Source organism: Trachurus trachurus (assembly GCF_905171665.1).
Source record: "Trachurus trachurus genome assembly, chromosome: 10".
NCBI classification, from domain to species: domain Eukaryota; kingdom Metazoa; phylum Chordata; class Actinopteri; order Carangiformes; family Carangidae; genus Trachurus; species Trachurus trachurus.
In genome coordinates, this window is record NC_139894.1 from 12,518,111 (window position 1) to 12,536,266 (window position 18,156).

Consider the following 18,156-nt stretch of genomic DNA (forward strand, 5'->3'; position numbering starts at 1 on the left):
TAGGAGACGGTGAGTGTGGCGGCAAACAGGTTTCATGAGACACTGATTGCCAAAGTCTATTTCACAGTCAGATAACCGGAAAACAGAAGCGTCTTTGTGGAGATTTTGGCCATACCTGTTGGTGCAACCTAAACCTCTATTTCTGGGGCGAGTTGTTTTTAACACTGTGGCCATGCCATGCTCATTGAACACTGACAATGACTGATCTCAGCGCTGCATTCCTGCTGTGAAGTCTGGCGCAAGACTGAGCGACAGGTAGGGAGCCGCCGAGCCGAGCCGAGCCGACCGCTCCGGTTTCCTCTCTGTCTGAGTGACAATCAGGCTTCTCTCTCTGGGACACGTGCCTTTTTTTTGTTTTTGTTTAAATGTTAAAAAATATAACTGGACTCTAGACTTTGAGAATTCACCAGTGCAACAGACGGGGACTGAGAGGCAACGTTTTATTTCCTGTAAATTGAACCACATTATATAAAAAAGTCCACATATCCTCCAAAATAAAACAACCTTTGTGTGTCAGGTCCCCCTCTTTCTCTTGCGATTGTCAAATAAAAACAAAAAACATAATTCCCTGGTTTCCAACATGTTTTTTTCCATATCTCTTATAATGTAACAACACACAGCAGAGTCCCAGTGACAGTGTTGGAGCCATCCGCCTGTACAGTGTTTGTTTTTTGTGTTTCTTTTTTTTAAGGAAGGTCTGTGATACATTGACAAGATTTCAGTCCATATTGTACATTTCCACCTTGAGAAAGAGTATGTATGTATAAAAAAATAAACTGTAGACCACAGAGTTGTGTTTACAATACGATATAAAAGTGCATAAGCTCCAGAGCTGCTGCTGCTGCTGCTGCTGTCTCTAACAGGTCTGTTGAACTTTGATGTGCCCTGTGTTGCAGAGCAGGAAACGCCTCGGGCCACGATGATGTTCAACCACAGCAGCTTTTGTTGTACTTGGTCTCTCTCCCTCTCTCTCTCTGTGTGTCCGTTCAGCCGGCTCAGCCTCTCCACCCAAAACACCACCAGCTGTGTTGCAGTGTGTGTGTTTGTCCCCCCCCCCCCCACCGGGGTCAAACCACCACCGTCTAGAAATCTGGTAATCCCTCTACTTCCCTCTGCGCCGGGAGCTGCTGCTCTGTCAGCTCTGTCCGAAGTCGGCGAAGCCCTTTGCGGCCACGAAGGCGTCGGGCTGCAGGGGGAAGAAGTACTGGTGCTGGGGCAGCAGGAAGCCGGCGCTCTGAGCGGGGTGCGAGGGGATGGAGGGCTGATGGAGCTGCAGCTGGGCGTGAGCGTGGGCGTGAGCGTGGGCGTGGGCGTGGGTGTGGGTGTGGGTGGGGGGCAATGGGTGCTGCATGCCCCCCGACATGGGTGGGGATGTGTAGGGGGGAGGCGGGAGGGGAGGCACAGTCTGAGGGGTCTGGGTGGGGGTGGAGGCTGAGGAGGAGATGGTGGCAGAAACCAGACAGCTGTGTTGCTGCTGCTGCTGTTGCTGCTGCTGCTGCTGCTGTTGCCCCTGTTGTTGCCCCTGTTGACCCCCGAGAGAAAACCTCCGCATGGAGCTGCCGCCGCCGGCCGAGCTGGAGCTGGTGGTGGCCGTGCTGGACTGACGCGACGGCGCGCGGAGGCTCGGCGGGGCGGTGGTGAGGATCATGGGGATGGTTTCCCCCTGGCAGCTGCGCAGGGAGAAGCGGATGGGCTGCTGCGTCGGCTGCTTGGGCCGCAGGCAGGTGCAGCAGTAGACGGCCACCAGGGAGCCGACCACCACGAAGGCGATGAAGATGCTTCCCACCATCAGGAAAGGCACGTAGATGGGCTCTGAGGGCGGAGGACACACAGAGACACAGAGAGACAGACGGGTGAGGATCAACAGTGAGGAAACATCTTCATGTCATGGAGAGACGACTGAACGTCATCAAAGGCTGTAAACGTTCAGACAAACACAGAAAGTCAAAGCAGTTGACTTCTAACTGTAACACACCAAAGTCTCACACAGCATTTATATAACAACACTATAATTATTAATACACTGCAATGTAGATAGATGCAGATTTAAGGACATTAATTATTTACCAATCAATATTCTTCTACAACTTTGCCTAAAAGGACAAATCAATATAAATAAGACTGTGTTTTACTATATTTTATCTGTTTATATATTAAACTATCAACCTCAGGACTTATATTCTGAAACACTTACATTTCCTAATAATAAGTTCATTATAATAACTTATATATGCAATTAGCTGTTTATAAAGTGCTTATTAGGAGTTAAAGTAAAGTGTTGAGTTTATCCATGCTGCTGTTTATTGTGGCTAAAACTGTGATACTAAACTTTATAATCATGTATTTGAAAACAAAAAATAAAAAAGATACCTTCACAGTTTGATTTTAGAAACCAAACAGCAACACATTCCTGCTCAAAATGCAAACATCTCAAGTTACACTTCATGACGCCCCTTTGCACTCTGGGAGGGTATCAATGAATGTTTATTTATTTTGATAGGATGAAAAAAAAAATTGTGCACACCCTCCCTTCAGTCACACACCTATAAACTTATCCGTTCAGGAAATTTAAAGAAAACCGATAAAACCTCGGGGGTTAAAGTGACCTATTGTTGGAGGATTTCACAGCCAACAGAGGCTGAATGCAGCTCTCTGAGCCTGTTAAATGTGTAAAGAAGCCACAGAGAACGACCTGCTGTCTCCTGACATTCAGACGACTTCAGCTGGCTCTTTTCCTGCAGCTTGTCGGAGTGAATGTGCTTCATGTTTGGCAGCATAACAGCAGCAGCTCGTGTGAGGAAGTGTTTCCCCCCGCGTTGTGATGCAGTTCACAGACGAGGTCCTGTTCTATTCGTTTTCAATTAGTTTTTCTTCGTTCAGTGACTGACAGGCTTCGCCTTCATTAACAACTCCTCTAGTTTTTTCCACTGAAAAACACTGCACCACATGAGCAGGTGCTGGAAACTGGAGATTGTGGATGATTAATACAGGATGGACAAAATATTTAAACACATATTTAAGAAGGACAGTTGAAGAATGATATAATATTCACAATACAGTGAAATCCATACTTTTTTACCCTAATACAAAACATGTTGTTATTGTCCTACAAAAGAGAGATGTTGTCAGTAAAGCACTAAAACCATAGGCTACTTGCTTTTTCAGGTGACCTCTGACCTCTCTGCAGGAGACAACTTTCCTGAAGTTCAGTCAGTCATAAATTAGACTTCACGTGTATGAATTTCTGTGCATTTTCAGAGTTAAATGATGAGGTTTGCTTTGTTTTTATCGAACCTAATCAAACTAAATTTAGCATTTTTTGGCAAGTTTTCCTGAAATGATGAAACATGAGGATGAGCTTAGCTGAGAGCTGAGCCAAAACATCTGAAAAAAGGGGCTTTGAGGGTTAAAACAATGATAACTGAACTCACGCGCTGCAAACTCCGTGTTGTCCACCTCTCGGTCGTTGGTGCAGCTGCCTTGGTCCAGTCGCGCGTCCACGGCGGCGCAGCAGTAGCGCAGCGAGCAGGAGCCGCAGCACACGGTGGCGTCCATGGTGTCAAAGTCCTCCGGACACTGGAAGCCGTCATGGTAATTCCCATTAGCGTCCAGCCAGCCGTGGCAGTACTCCCCCTGCGCGTCCGATATCCGCAGATTCCAGGTCAGATATCCCAGCAGCAGGCAGCTCAGCAGGCGCACCATCCCGGCAGAGGACCCGGACGACCACCGACTCAGAGTCAGTCCGGGCTAGAGGGTCCTCTTCATGGAGGAGGGGACTTGACCGAAAGTGAATCCAGAGATGCTAAAAGTTAAGTCACCTTCATCCTCGCAGCATCCAGGGCGCGTTCACACTCAAGTTGCCAGTTTTGCAGTGTGAGGAAATCCTTAATTGATCCTCTTCGGGTTGACGACCTTAACTCACTTTTTTTTAATGCTACGACCACAAACTTTCCTCTGATCCGAAGAGCAGGTGATTAAAAAACAAACACACAAACACCAGAGCGAAGTTTAACAACGAGTTGGTCTCCGGTCGAGCTGCTCCTGTGACCGTCCGACCGCCTCGGTGCAGAAGTTGTGCGCCCACCTCACTGGAGATTTGCTGCTTTTGTGACTCCGCGCTGTGTACGCGCGCACGCAGACCCCCATTAACTGGACGTGCGCATTCATGTGGCAGGGGGGTCGGCGATGCCAGTTAGTTAGTTAGTTAGTTAGTTACTCTTTGAATCAATGGATGTACCCAGAAATAATCAATATCATCACGTAACAAATGATAGGCTAATTAAGAAAAGTGTTTAAAGTAAATACATTACAGATAAATTATTAGATTAGTTTTGTCGTTAAGGGTATTAAACCCTCTACAAACATCTACATCCGTTTAGATAGAAAACAGCTTTCATAAATAAGAGATATTGTTTGTTATGGTCTGGTATCTTACAGCAAGTTACCTAAAATGTACAGGTGTTACTGGCTTTGGTATAGCCTGCTTGTGTCACTGTTACACAATAGTAATTTAGCCTTCTAGGCTACCACATTTCAGTGTTTGTTGTCTTTTTTAACACCTGACCATTTCATTTCATATCTTTTATGATAAAACAGATCAATCTAAATAAAACTAACCCAAATAGGCTACATAACTTGCAATTCTCACTTTTTGTGAGCCAGTGTTGTGTTCATCAGAAGTTAGGCTACATGCAGACTCTATAAATAGCTTCACGCGGGCTATAAATAGGCTATATATGTTTAATTAGGTCAGGTGGCCGACAGAAGAAAAAAAAAATACAAAACCTCTGACTGACATCTCATCCAGATGCTTCGTTATTATCTGAAATAAATCGAACAGCTGTTCACACAGTTTGTCCCCATAGTCTCTATAACTTTTAATGTTTGCCTACAGCCTGTATTAACTGAGCACTTGTTTGTGTTTTAATGTTACACAGGAGCAACAAAAAAAAGAGAAAGAAGAAACACCCATCGACCTGTCTGACCTGTTGAAAAAAAAAACCCCATCATCAGGTCTTTCTCTTCACCCCTCCGTCTAATAAAGCCTTTGTAACCTATAATGTGGCGCCCCCACGTGGCGCTGCAAACTTTTAGGGCCGTGGGCATCTGGACAGATGTTACCTGCCTTCAACAGAGGATCTCAGATAAGTAATTATAAACAATTAGAGTCGACTTTTTTTCTATCTAATTCCATTAAGATTTAATATATAATTGAACCTTCTGATTTCATTTAGAAAAGCTTAATATTCAGGATCTGAGATTCAGATTCATAGAGAATAATAGTTCTAGTCTCTTTATTGATTCATGAAATCAATCCAAAATAAATAAAACCCTCACAATCTGCGTCTGAGCTTCTGATGTCTGGATGTGCACTGAAGCCCTTTTTCTCCATATGTGCTCATGTCGCTCTATTGATGGTTTGGGCTCTGAAGCAAAATGGCCTCTGCCTTTTCATTTGTTTTTTTTCCTCTCTTTTCTTTTTTTGTTTTTTTCATTCAGTCAGATTGTTGAACTGCTATAGCGCCCCGTTGTTCTCTCTCTGTGTGTGTGTGGATGTGGGCTACAAAGGAGGCAGGCAGCGGCGCACAAGTCCCGCCTGTATTTCCCAGTGGAGGAGTCTCGGTATCGGCGCTCCCGACTGGGGATTGGAGCGGCGGCTTGTCAGTAAATTAGCCCACCACCCTTCACACAGTGTGTAGGGAAACCGAGCCAGAGACACTGACGGATCTCATCTCCCTCTCTCCTCAGCTGCTGCCTGCCTGTCACACACCACACCACCACCACCACCACCACCACACCAGCAGCAGCAGCAGCACGCCGCGATAGCTGGTCCGTGTGTGTGTGACACCTGGCCCCGGGATGGAGGGAGAGATGCAGCCCGCAGATGAAGGGCCGTGCGCCCCGAAGATGATGATGTGCCGCCAACAACGGGGTCCGTACAGCAGCCTGAAAACCTTCCAGAGCAAGCGCTCGGCGGGCAAGTCGCGCTTTGACAGGTCCACTGTGGTCGAGGTGCCTCTGTTTGGCGGCGGCGGCGGCGACGGACACCATCACTTCACTTTCCATCCCGAGCAGCCTCATCCCTTCCAGCCGCACCATCATCACCTCCACCACCAACAGCACCACAACCACAACAACCAGCAGCAGCAGCAGCAGCGCCTGCAGCCAATCCACCAAACCAGCGTCGCTATCAGCAGCAGCAGCAGCAGCAGCAGCCAACAGCAGCAGCATCACCCGTCGCCTCAGCAGCAGCAGCAGCAGCAGCATCGTTTCCCATGTGAGAGCAGCAGGCCCAGCAGCAGAGTCCCCACTTCCACCTCGGCGGCGGTGGCGGTGGCGGCGGCGGCGGCTGCAGCATCTCTCGGTGCCCGCAACGGCGGAGCGGAGCCCCGGTTCTCCCCGGACTGCACCTTCAGTATCAGCTCAGGTGGGTTTCAAAACTTGTTCAGAGTGAGTGATGATGATGAGAGTGACAGAGCAGGCCCGAGCATTTAGAGTAACACTTTTTTCTGTCTTCACATTGTCTGGTGTCTGTGTGTAGTTTGGCTTTTTTTTTTTTTTTTTTTTTTTGCTGCTCAGATAGGAGCTTTCAGACCTCTCTCTCCACAGAGCCAATAAACTTAACAGGAAGACGCAGCAGCATCTAATTAAAACCCAGCATCTCTCTTTTGTTTGCTCCACATCACCTGAGATTCATGTTTCTGTTCCCATTTCTTCCCCTTCTCCTTCCTGTCAGCAGTGATTGATTTTCTGCTGTAATGAGAGCAGTCATGATTGAATCTCCTGTGTGCATGTGCTAAAAATTACACTGGGTAATTGTCTGTCCAGGAGCGTGTGTGTGTGTGTTTACTTGTGTGTATACCTGTGTGTGTGTGTGTGTGTGTGTGTGTGTGTGTGTGTGTGTGTGTGTGTGCAGGAAGGGCCCTCACACTGTTGAAACACATTGTTCCCTGCTCATTTTTCTCCTCAGCTGCTGTTCATTAGAGGGCTGTACATGCTCAGGAAGAAATGTGTTCCCCGTGTGGAGGGCGGGTCCATGGGAAGCAACATTAAGATGAAAGCAATGAACCCAATCCTGGCAGTTATGAAATTAAACATTAGACATCTCACACTCTAATCAGATATTAATCTCTCTATCACTGCTGGCAGCGGAGGCTCAATTTGCTGCTGGTTATTGTTGCTTTACGGGCAATCAAGTCTTCAGCGTGGGCTCAGGTTGCACTCTGGCCCTTTATTAATGCACCTACGTGTGAATTGATATTAGTGTGTTACTGTAACACCACATATTCAACCCACATTGGATGCAACTTGGTTCCTTCTTAAGTGTGACGGCCCCAGATTGAGGGATGATGTCTGCAGGCACGTGGTCCTGATTTCACTTTATGAAATAATAAACACAAACCTTATTTTCACTGCTCTAATGAATGTGCTCACATTACGCCAGATGCACCACGTGCCGTGTATTCTTACTGATAATGACACATCAAAGTGCTTTTATCTGCACGATGGGAGCAACTTAATGTCATGTGTGAAAGAGGGGAGGAGAAAAAAAAAGAGAAAGGAACTTGATGTCCTTCTCGTGGAGAGGAAGAAGCAGCAGAGACCCAGGGACCCTGCAATCAGTTCAGCACACAATAACACAAATTGCATTGAAAAGCCTTTCCCAAAGAGTTGTGATTAAAATAAATGGGGCTCATAAATTTGCCTCTGCAGAGCGTGTTGTTTTTAATGAAATTTTATGAGGCTCTCAGCTCACAGTGCCACAGAACTGGTGAGAGAGGAGAGGAGGACGAGGGTGGGGGTTTGGGGAGGGGAGGGGGAGAGGGTGGGGGGCTACAGGGTGAAGGCGAATGATATCAGATACATCTCGACGGGTAAACAGAGACAGCACGCATATTAATAAATGCGACACATCTGCGCCAGGCTGATAGACACGTCTGAGCGCGTGGCAACGCAGCAGTGGCCGTCTAGAACTCATTTTGTCTGTGTGTGTGTGTGTGTGTGTGTGTGTGAGGCCACTGGACTCATAATCATTACATGGAGGTATGTGTGAGATCATCTCATTGAGACGTGCCTAGACTACCAGGGGAACTATACACTGACTGAGGCGTGTTTTTTCTCTGGACAATGGCTCCGTGCTGATTTTCCTTTGCTGCGTTGGGGTTGGTCACAGCAGATACTGTGACTCTGGAGTTTATTGACATCTGAATAAATCAGCATAATGAAGCTGACATTTGTATCAACAGAGGGCCCTACTGTATGCTACTGTAATGGAAAGCTTTGCCTCGACAAGACAACGGTTTTTACAAAAAAGGAAGGAAGACAGGAACTGGGAAAGACACAAAACCATTGAACCGTAAAACACAAAATCACTCATATTGTTTCCATCACTGAGCATCAATGGGCCGCCTTCCTTCAGGAGACTTCATTATGTCTCAGCGGTGATGGAGAGTAACTAAGTAAATGTAGCTACTCAAGCACACTAAGAGTATTTTTATTTTGTGCTGCTTCACTTTTCAGAGAGAGAAATATAAAAGTTTGAACCTTCAACATTTATTTATCAGCAGATTAACGACACAAGAGATCAAATCATATAGAAATTCAAAATAAATGATAATTTCTTCCTCCCTACTCCATTGTCTCTTGAGCTCTCAGATTTACCTTTTGACCCCAACTGAATATGAAGTCAACTAAAGTCAAATAAATGTATATAGTGCCAATCATTATGATATAAAGATACCTGCCATGTGTAGCTACTTGTATGTATTTGTGTTTGAAATTACAAATAATACAGATGTTTTGAAGTGTACGTGTATTTAAATGAAGGATCTGAGTGTGTGCTGTGCCTCTGGGTTTCTGGGCAGTTGATAATAAATAAACAATGAAAATGAAAAGCTGACAATTTAAGGTCCATTTAGTAGCTGCTCTGGAGCTTTCAGTCACATCACAGTCCGCTTCAGCAGATAGAGTTTGCTTAATTGCCATGAAACTGTAGATGTTTGATAGTGGGAAACAATATGAGTGATTCAGTGTTTTCTGCTTCGCTGGTTTTTGTGTCTTTTTTTATTTCCATCTCATGGCAATTGACCAAGTTCAATCTGCTGATGAGGACTTAGTGATAGAGTTAAAAGTTGCACTAAATGGACCATGAGGAGAGTTTTCTGTCAGCTGCTGTTTCCAAGGTTGAATTTGAACCTGAAATGTATTTTGATTGTTGAAACATGTGATTATATGAGGATGACTGACCGGTAGATGCCGACCAACATCTCTGACATCTCGTTTCCTCCTCTTTGTTTGCAGAAAACCGTCTCATCCTGGATGCCTTCGCTCAGCAGTGCAGCCGAGTCCTCAGCCTCCTCAACAACGGCCGTCTCCTGGAGCCGCCGTCCTCCTCCACCTCCTTCACCTCCAACATCAAGCTGGAGGACGCTCAGGGGCTTCGCTGCTCCTCACTGGGGAAGTCCAAACCTGAAGAGAGCTCCTCCACCACAGATCCAGAAGAGGAGGCTCAACAAAGCCATTTGAACCAACAACAGACCTCTGCTGTTCTCCGCATCTTCACGGACTCCCTACAGAGCTATCTCCTCTCAGGGCCTCAGCAGCAGCAGCAGCAACATCTGGCCGCAGGTCTGGAGGACGAGCAGTGTCCGTCAGCAGAGCCCGGCTCAGGGGTGTCTCCGCCGAGTCACAACCTGGGAGGCTGGGGCTCGCCGACTCCGTCTGAGTCGTACGGGCACCCGTCGTCCACGCTGCCCGAGGAGGACGAGGAGGAGGAGAGCTGCTGTCCACGCTGCCTGGAGCTGGAGCAGGAGGTTCTGTCTCTGCAGCAGGAGAACGAGGAGCTCCGCAACAAGCTGGAGAACGTCCCAGGTGGAGTAATGAAAGAGGGGCGATTTGATTTTGAGCAACACTGGAGGCTGAGCTGCAAATTAATTGAGGCATTTCACAGAGGGGTGACAAATCAAGTTAAAGTTACCATGACATCTTCAGAGCGCTGGCCCATCATCTTAAAGGGATAGTTCAACATTTTGGGAAATTCTCCTATTGCCATAATCCATATTGTCATAGCAGTAGGTTCATTACCTTTAATTATCGGTGCATGTTGTTTTGAGATCGGCGGGGCAGAGACGCGAGCTGCTCAGTGAACACAATGGAGGTGAATGGTACAGGTCCCCCTGTCCCCCATCAAACTCATCAAATACACAATCAAACAACTCCACAACGCTCTGGTGGACAAGTTGTGACCTGCACATTCACCATCATGAGATAATCATGTATAATTATGTAACATTACGACATGTGAAGCAAATATTCGGAACTACTTGCGCTTTTGAAATCACTCCGCCCAGCAGCCGTGTCTGCAATGTAGTTCCGGCTGCATTTACCTCGAAAAACAACGCTGTGTCGTAATGTTACATTAATATTTGATAGCACGGTGAATGTGCAGGTCACAACTTGTCCACGAGAGCATTTTGGAGTTGTTGAATTGTGTATTTGATGAGTTTTGAGGGACAGGGGACCTGTACCATTTACCTCCATTGCATTAGCAGAGCAGCTCACGTCTCTGCCTCACGGATCTCAAATCAACATGCACCAATAATTAAAGGTAACGAACCTAATCCTATGACTACAGAGATTATGGCAATAGGAGAATTTGCCAAAATGTTGAACTATCCCTTTAAAGTCTTTCCAACATGTTGCTCCAAAATATCCCACAGCTTTTCATATTAGTTGAGATCTGGTGACTACAAAGGCCCCAGCACATGATTCAAATCATTTTCATACCAATTAAAGCGTTCAGTGAGTGTATGGAGACATCAAAATTCATTGTTTCTGCACTCTAGGCCTGCAACTAATGAGTATTTTTTATTATTGATTAATCTGCCCATTAGTTCCCCGCTTAATTGATGAATTGTTTTGTCTGTAAAATGTCAGAAAATAGTGAAAAAGGCCTGTTGCAATTACTCGTAGCCTCAGGCGGCGGTTAAGAAGCTGAAACAAACAAATATGTGGAATAGGAAAATGGCTCAAACTGTTACTAGATTATCAACTCATGGATGAATTGAGTAATTGTTTCAGCTCTTCCCCTCCCATTTACTCAGGTTTTTCCTGTGATCTGTCCGCTCAGGTTAGGGGATAATGTTTGTGGTTTTCTTGTTGTCAATAAATCCTATGATGACGTGATGACAATAATTTATCTGTCAGCACATCTTGGTTTCCTGAGCCTGTCTGCAGTTCTCAGGCTCCAAGTCCAGAGGTTAAACATCCTATTTAAATGCATCACACTGTTTGGAGCAACAGTCTTAAGAACACCTATTTTACTTAACTTCGCTGCTTCACAGTGTCACACTTTCCTAATTTTCTACTAGTTTACAGTGCAAATTGATCAAACCCATCTCAAAATAACATCAGAGTCAACATTATCTTTAAAAAGGGGAGATAATGAGTCATCAGAGTGTGATTCAATTAGTGGTCACACTGACTCATGTGTGTTTTTTTGTTGTACAGTTCCCTGTCAAAATGTCCTCGACTACTTCAAGACTGTTCTTGAGTTTCACAACCAGCTGGTCCAGCCGCTGCCAGAGGAGCAGCTCACAGAGGTGAGGAAACAGCTTCTCTCACATCATCTTCACGGCTCTTTGCAGCGTGTGTTATCAAAAGCATATATCAAAGTGTGAAGATATCAGATCAGATCATGCAATACATTTCTGCATGGTGCTAATTGTACAAGTAAGTGGTGTGAAAATATGAACTTAAAGAACTGTCTCTACAGGAGGAGGAACGGCAAACGGTCTTTGAGGTTGGTGTTTTCATTATTGATGTTTTATGTGATATAATATTTGTTATGAATGATGATAAAACTTTAGACAATGCAGTCAATCAAATTAAAGTAAATAACTACATGAAGCTGCTTTAGCATTTCAAATAAGTAGGTACACTAAGACCATCACTCCATGCACATCTCCGTCCTCCCTGCAGGGCAGTAAACAGCTGCTGGAGAATTATCCTCTTTTCATCACTAACAAGCAGTGGGACGAAGCCGTCAACTCCTCCAAGAAAGACGGCAGGCGGCTGCTGCGCTACCTGATACGCTACGTCTTCACCACAGACGAGCTGAAGTTCTCCTGTGGTTTGGGCAAAAGGAAGCGTTCAGTCCACTCAGGGGAGCCGGGCCTGGAGAGACGACCGCTCAACCCCGTCAAAGTCAGCTGCCTCAGAGGTACACAGTCTGTTCATGTAGACGACTACTCACATTGTGCTTCAGTCTGCAGGTAAATTATATATCACTCAGTGTGTTGAATGAGTACTTGAACTTCCTTGAGCTTCAGATCTGACAGGCAGCACTAGCTGTCAAATCAGTGCTCATTATTTACGAGCTCATAACAAGGTGAAACTGAGACTCAAAGCACTTTTGGCGCAGATCAGATAAACTTCAGTTATAACTGATCAGATTTGAAAGAAAAGACAATGCCGACTCCAACGCTTCAACAAGTATTATTTTACATTCATCCAGCAGTCGAGGAGCAACACCATCCCCCACTTTAAGTTAAGTTTCTGAAAACCACATGGTGTGTGACTATACGCTTTGCTGCCGAGGAGTCAGTGTATAGTGCAGTGTCTTTTTATTGAGAAACGGCACCTGCTGTGGCTGATAATGACGCTATGAGAGTGAAGAGACTGAACCAAGGCTTTTGTGCCAGACATATAATCCTATGAAGCTCTGTAAAAAAAAAAAAAAACAGGTCATCTTTCAGTTCAGGTGACAATAGATTCATGATTTTGAGTGCCCCCCCCTCTTCACATTGTTTTCACATTGTCACTGTTATTATAAAGTATCTGTTATAGATGCTTTAAGTACAGACGTCTGTTCACACTGATTTCGTTTAAATTTCCAAATACAGAGTCTAGACAGAAATATCAGTTCAATGTAAAACATGAGATCGAGCAATACCAATAATGTAATGTAATCTCCCTTGTTTACATTATAAAGTGTGCCCACACTTCTTTGATTTCCAATATTTGGTAACACCTTATTTTAAGGGGTCCTTGTTCCTGTGTATCTACCTAATTAATTACAGTGTAATTACCTATGTAACCGTATGTAATAACATGTACTTACATTGTAAATACATAGTGTATTTTGGTGTACTTACAGGTCCTTGTTACACTTGTAATAAGAAATGCTTGTGCAGAGAGGCCACTTTGGCATTTCTTATTACAAGTGTAACAAGGACCTGTAAGTACACCAAAATACACTATGTATTTACAATGTAAGTACATGTTATTACATACGGTTACATACTGTAGGTAATTACACTGTAATTAATTAGGTAGATACACAGGAACAAGGACCCCTTAAAATAAAGTGTTACCCAATATTTTTGGATACTATTGTTAATCTATTTTAATTCAATATCTCACTGTCAGAGTTCATCCGGATGCACTGTGCCTCAAACCCAGACTGGTGGATGCCGTCAGAGGAGCAGATCAACAAAGTGTTCAGCGATGCCGTCGGCCACGCTCGTCAGGGCCGGGCGGTCGGTACGTTCCTCGGCAGCAGCGGCAGCGGCAGCAGCACCAGCAGCCTCTATATGGACAGCTATGATGGACATCTGTCGCAGGACGAACTGTATCTGAAAGGCTGCCAGAACGGCCAGTCCGACTGAAGCAACTGGACCAATTAAAGACAAATGCCTGAAATGTAGCTGTACAACAACATATCCCAAAACACTGACCTTATCCTGTCACTTCACACAGTGAAGAAAACATTCCAGAAGAAGTTTATCACACAGAGTATAACTACAGTCCTCTTCTCAAGTAGTTTTGTAGCTTTTTGCCATTTTTATATATAAAATTTTGTTCAGCAAAATCTGACTTTAAGGTACGTTTTAGATTTATCTAAATTTTAGTCTTCCATTTGCTGCTTTTTCTATGGTTTGATGTCTTGACCAATTCTGTCACTATCAATGGAATATTTCTGTTTTCTTTACAGGGATACTGTTTATGTTTTTTACAAACAGATTGTTTCATTTACTCACAATTTACATCCATATTTAAAGGTCATCAGGAAACTTTGTGTTAATGCTGCCCAAGTTAGAGACTTGTTCCATCCATCATCACTGACATTGCACCTCCATCACCTACATCATGGTAAGTAGCATTTAATGTTTTTATGTGTCATTGGTGAAGCACCTTTACTTGCAACCCTTCTACAGGAGTGCCTCTGAGAAAGTCATGTTTTCTTTACCTGTAGTTTTGCACTTAACATCCCCATTTTTGTCTTCATTTGAGCCTGTTCTCCTTGTTTATTCCGTAAACAGATAAATGCATTGAAAAAGAAAGTCTTTTCAATGTGCTCAACTTCCTACAGCAGAATGTACTAAAACAAAATAAGATGAAACAAAATGTAGCAGAGCACAAAGCAAATAAGACACAGACATATTTAGTGTTATAAAACTTAATTTGCTTCTTAGTACAATTTCAACCAAAGGTTCAACAATAGCTGTCCAAACCTCCAAAGGCAACAGTGTGTCTCCTAAATTTGTTTTATTTGAATAATAAAACACAATTTTGAAGAAAAAACTTGAATGCTAAAATATGACATTTATTGCATATAAAAACGTTTTACTCTTCCAAACTAAAGGCTTGTAGGAATAAAACAGAAATGTCTGCCTTTCCATTACAAAAGCAGAATTTGGTGTATTTTACAAACACCCCACTCTGACATAGCTGCAGCACACTAACAAGACTTCCTGTGTCATGATGGACGGATGTTAAGTCTTTAGTTTTAAGGCAGCTGCCATATAATAATGCCTTAAACCTGTTTTTAAAAAATTGCACAGTATAATGTGTTACAGCTGTGTGCTTCAGAAATCATACGACATGGGTTGTTTCTTGACCTTGAATTTTGAAGCTAAAGTTGTCAGAAAATATCCACTCTTAAAAAGTTGTGTTGATCCATGTAAAAAACATTGAGCACTTATTTTCTTCTAAAGCTCTTATTTGCACTTTTAAGTGGCTCATTGTGGCTCGACAGTAAGAAGTCCTTGAGCATAATTCAAGCATTTTTTTATTCATTGTGTTTCTATTTTTCGTTTTTGGCACTCAGTAACTTCACTCCAAGGCATTGTTTTCTACGTTTGAATGTACCAGATTTACTAGGTCAGTTTGCCACGTCGACAGTGCTGTGTAAATGTGTATTATAAAGTACAGTTATTGTGTGAGGTGTTCTCGAAATACCACGTCTCTCTCTTTAAAAAGCCAAGTAGAAAAGTGCCACAGAAACCTTAAAACAGTTGGATTCTGTCGTTGTGTTGCTGTTCTGAATGTGAGCATTTATTTGTATTTACTCATTTACCCTCAAAGTGGCTGTTATCAACACTGTGAAACATCAGTCGGATTTTTACAGATCAAATAGTTTCTGTTGTTTTTTTAATTTAATAATAATAAAAACGAGCACTGAAGCTTGAAACTTAAATAGATTGTCTACTTGTCTGTCTGTCTGTCTATCTATCTATATATCTGTCTGTCTATCTATCTATCTATCTATCTATCTATCTATCTATCTATCTATCTATCTATCTATCTATCTATCTATCTATCTATCTATCTATCTGCATTTAATTATGTGTGACATAAATAGCATCAAATCTATGATACTACATAGGCCTAATGATGCATTTGCTGCTTAAATTATGTATTGACTTGCCCAAAGTACCAAATTGCTAATTAATGATTATATATTAAATGGAATCAATATTGAAACAGTTTATTAATAAGTGTTTTAAATTACATGCAGATGGAAAGTAGTTAGTCATGTTTGGATGACTGGAGGCATGGGGTTAGTGATCGGATCCATCAGTTTTTCCTCATATAGTTATTTACAAGAAGTGGTGAAAGCCCTGCTATCTTTTAAAGATATAAATCATTTATAAGTAAATAGGAACATACAACTATTTTATTGCAAACAGCAAAAACATCTTAAACAGCCAACGTGCACCAGGAGATACACCCACTTTAACATCCTGTAGGGGGTGTGCTGGGAGGTTTTCACTAATGAAGTTAGCATTTATCAAAAGTCTTGTCTGTTATTAGCATCTAGATGATATGATTTGGTTCAGGCTATCTTTCATCGTTTTGTCAGCCTGATCTGAAAACATCATGGCTGCCAGTGGTGGAGAACCTGCTTCCTTCCGGGGAACTAATCTTGTATTAGTCATACTTATTTTCAATAAAACAACAATATAAATTCCTAAAATTAATTAGAACAGTTGTCTTAACATTCTCATGAAGAAAAAATGTTCCAACTGTGTTTGTGGTGTTACTTAGCAGCTTTTGAAATGTATGTATCCCATGAGATACGTTGCCAGATTAGGGGTAGACATTTGGTCAATGTTCATTATTTAAAATTTTGTTTCAAACTGGAAGGCATGCTAATAATTACTGCAGTACCAGATATTATCATGCACAGCTTTGCCCATTACAACAGTATAACTGTATTTTACTTAAATAAATATTTTTTATTTTCAAGCAGGGCATTTCGGCTAGGTCATTTTATGGGAAAATGAAGGATGTGGTCAACTGCTGTCACAGAACCAGTCACACACAACACAACAACAAACACAGACTATAATAGCTAAACATAAATAATAACTGGTGGTATGTACTGTATGTAGTAAGGGGTGTAACAAAATAGTCAATTCACGATACGATACGAAATACGTCATAGGGCTCACGATACAAAATAGTCACGATACGATGTAATTAAAAGCGGGGGAAAGAAAATACCCAATGAAGATCTGTGTAACAATTTTTTGTTGATGAAAAACAATTTGACTGCAAAAGTTGGAGAGAGTGTTTTCATTCTTTCTTTGTGAAGCAAAACACTCCTGCACAAATTTATCAATCTCAGAAGTTCGTTTTTATTATTTCCTATACATAGAAGTTTTGAAATCTTTTGACTTAGGGCCTTTATACTTTTGGCTCAAAATGCACAACCCAAAATCATATCTCTTAGCTTATAACAATTATAATTTCTGTTTTTAACAAGTAGATACCTACCTTGCTGAGGCTGAAACTACAGCGAAAAAGACATTATCTAAGAAACAACATAAAACACCTGAGTCAGGCAGCCCACAAAACCAGTCTTTTTGTTTTTCAGTCTTTTCCTAACTATGTGCACAAAACAAGCAAGTGTTTTGCCATCTTCTGCCATTCCCATGTGCAAAATGTTAGAATAAAATGTTATTATGAGTTAATTTAAGATTAGTGCGAAATACAAACATAAAATTCTGTCTCTCTAGAGGTAAATGCAAAAATATTATTTTTTAATTTCTCCCTTATGCAGACTTAAAAACATACAAAAGTTTGTTGCCTGTCTTCACTACAAACAGTGTTTCCACTAGAATTTTTTTTAAGGAGTAGCAGCAGTGCCGTGTCACTTCTTTATGAGATCGCTTTATGAGATTACAAAGTTGGATTGGAAAAAATTAATAAAATCAACTTTAAAAGGGCTATGTGTAATGTAAATGACCAAGGAATACAACAATGTATAACATTTCTTCATCAAAATGAACAATAGGTTTATCAATTGAGCTTTTTTTATACCTTAATAGGGCAACGTATCCTGGGAGATACAACTCATAAAATCCAAAATATTGAATATATATATATTTTGAATGTGGAAATATTTTTCTTAGGGCCTAAAGAGATGAGTGATAACATTAAATTATTTTTTGCAACTTATTTTCTACTCCTGCCTGTTTAAGGGTTAAATTACATGCAGATGGAAAGTAGTTAGTCATGTTTGGATGACTGGAGGCATGGGGTTAGTGATCTGATCCATCAGTTTTTCCTCATATAGTTATTTACAAGAAGTGGTGAAAGCCCTGCTATCTTTTAAAGATAGAAATAATTTATAAGTAAATAGGAACAACTATTTTATTGCAAACAGCAAAAACATCAGAGATTAGTGGACAAACAACATGACTGATTAAAAAATATGTCAAATTGTTTTTTTTTGTATAATTAGATTATATATTATTTTATAATAAATTCCACTGTTAACTTTATGTAAATGAGATTTTCAACAATTATATAAAAGCATGTGACTGTTTCTGAGCAGTTAGTCAATCGGCCTCTGTCTGAGCCTAGTGT

The 18,156-nt window shown here is 42.3% G+C and overlaps 2 protein-coding genes across 2 annotated transcripts; one reads left to right on the forward strand and one right to left on the reverse strand.

Moving 5' to 3' along the window:
• Positions 1 to 1,135: 1,135 nt before the first annotated feature.
• Positions 1,136 to 3,702, reverse strand: shisa3 (shisa family member 3; the record flags this gene model as incomplete). The annotated part of the gene is made up of 2 exons (XM_083980638.1): positions 1,136 to 1,812; positions 3,432 to 3,702. 2 exons carry the CDS (start codon positions 3,700 to 3,702, stop codon positions 1,136 to 1,138), a joined length of 948 nt encoding a protein of 315 aa, XP_083836764.1.
• A 2,157-nt stretch (positions 3,703 to 5,859) lies between these two features.
• On the forward strand, positions 5,860 to 13,667 carry bend4 (BEN domain containing 4; the record flags this gene model as incomplete). Its single annotated transcript, XM_083980356.1, has 6 exons — positions 5,860 to 6,427; positions 9,301 to 9,870; positions 11,509 to 11,600; positions 11,774 to 11,800; positions 11,980 to 12,220; positions 13,429 to 13,667. 6 exons carry the CDS (start codon positions 5,860 to 5,862, stop codon positions 13,665 to 13,667), a joined length of 1,737 nt encoding a protein of 578 aa, XP_083836482.1.
• Between the last annotated feature and the right edge of the window lie 4,489 nt (positions 13,668 to 18,156).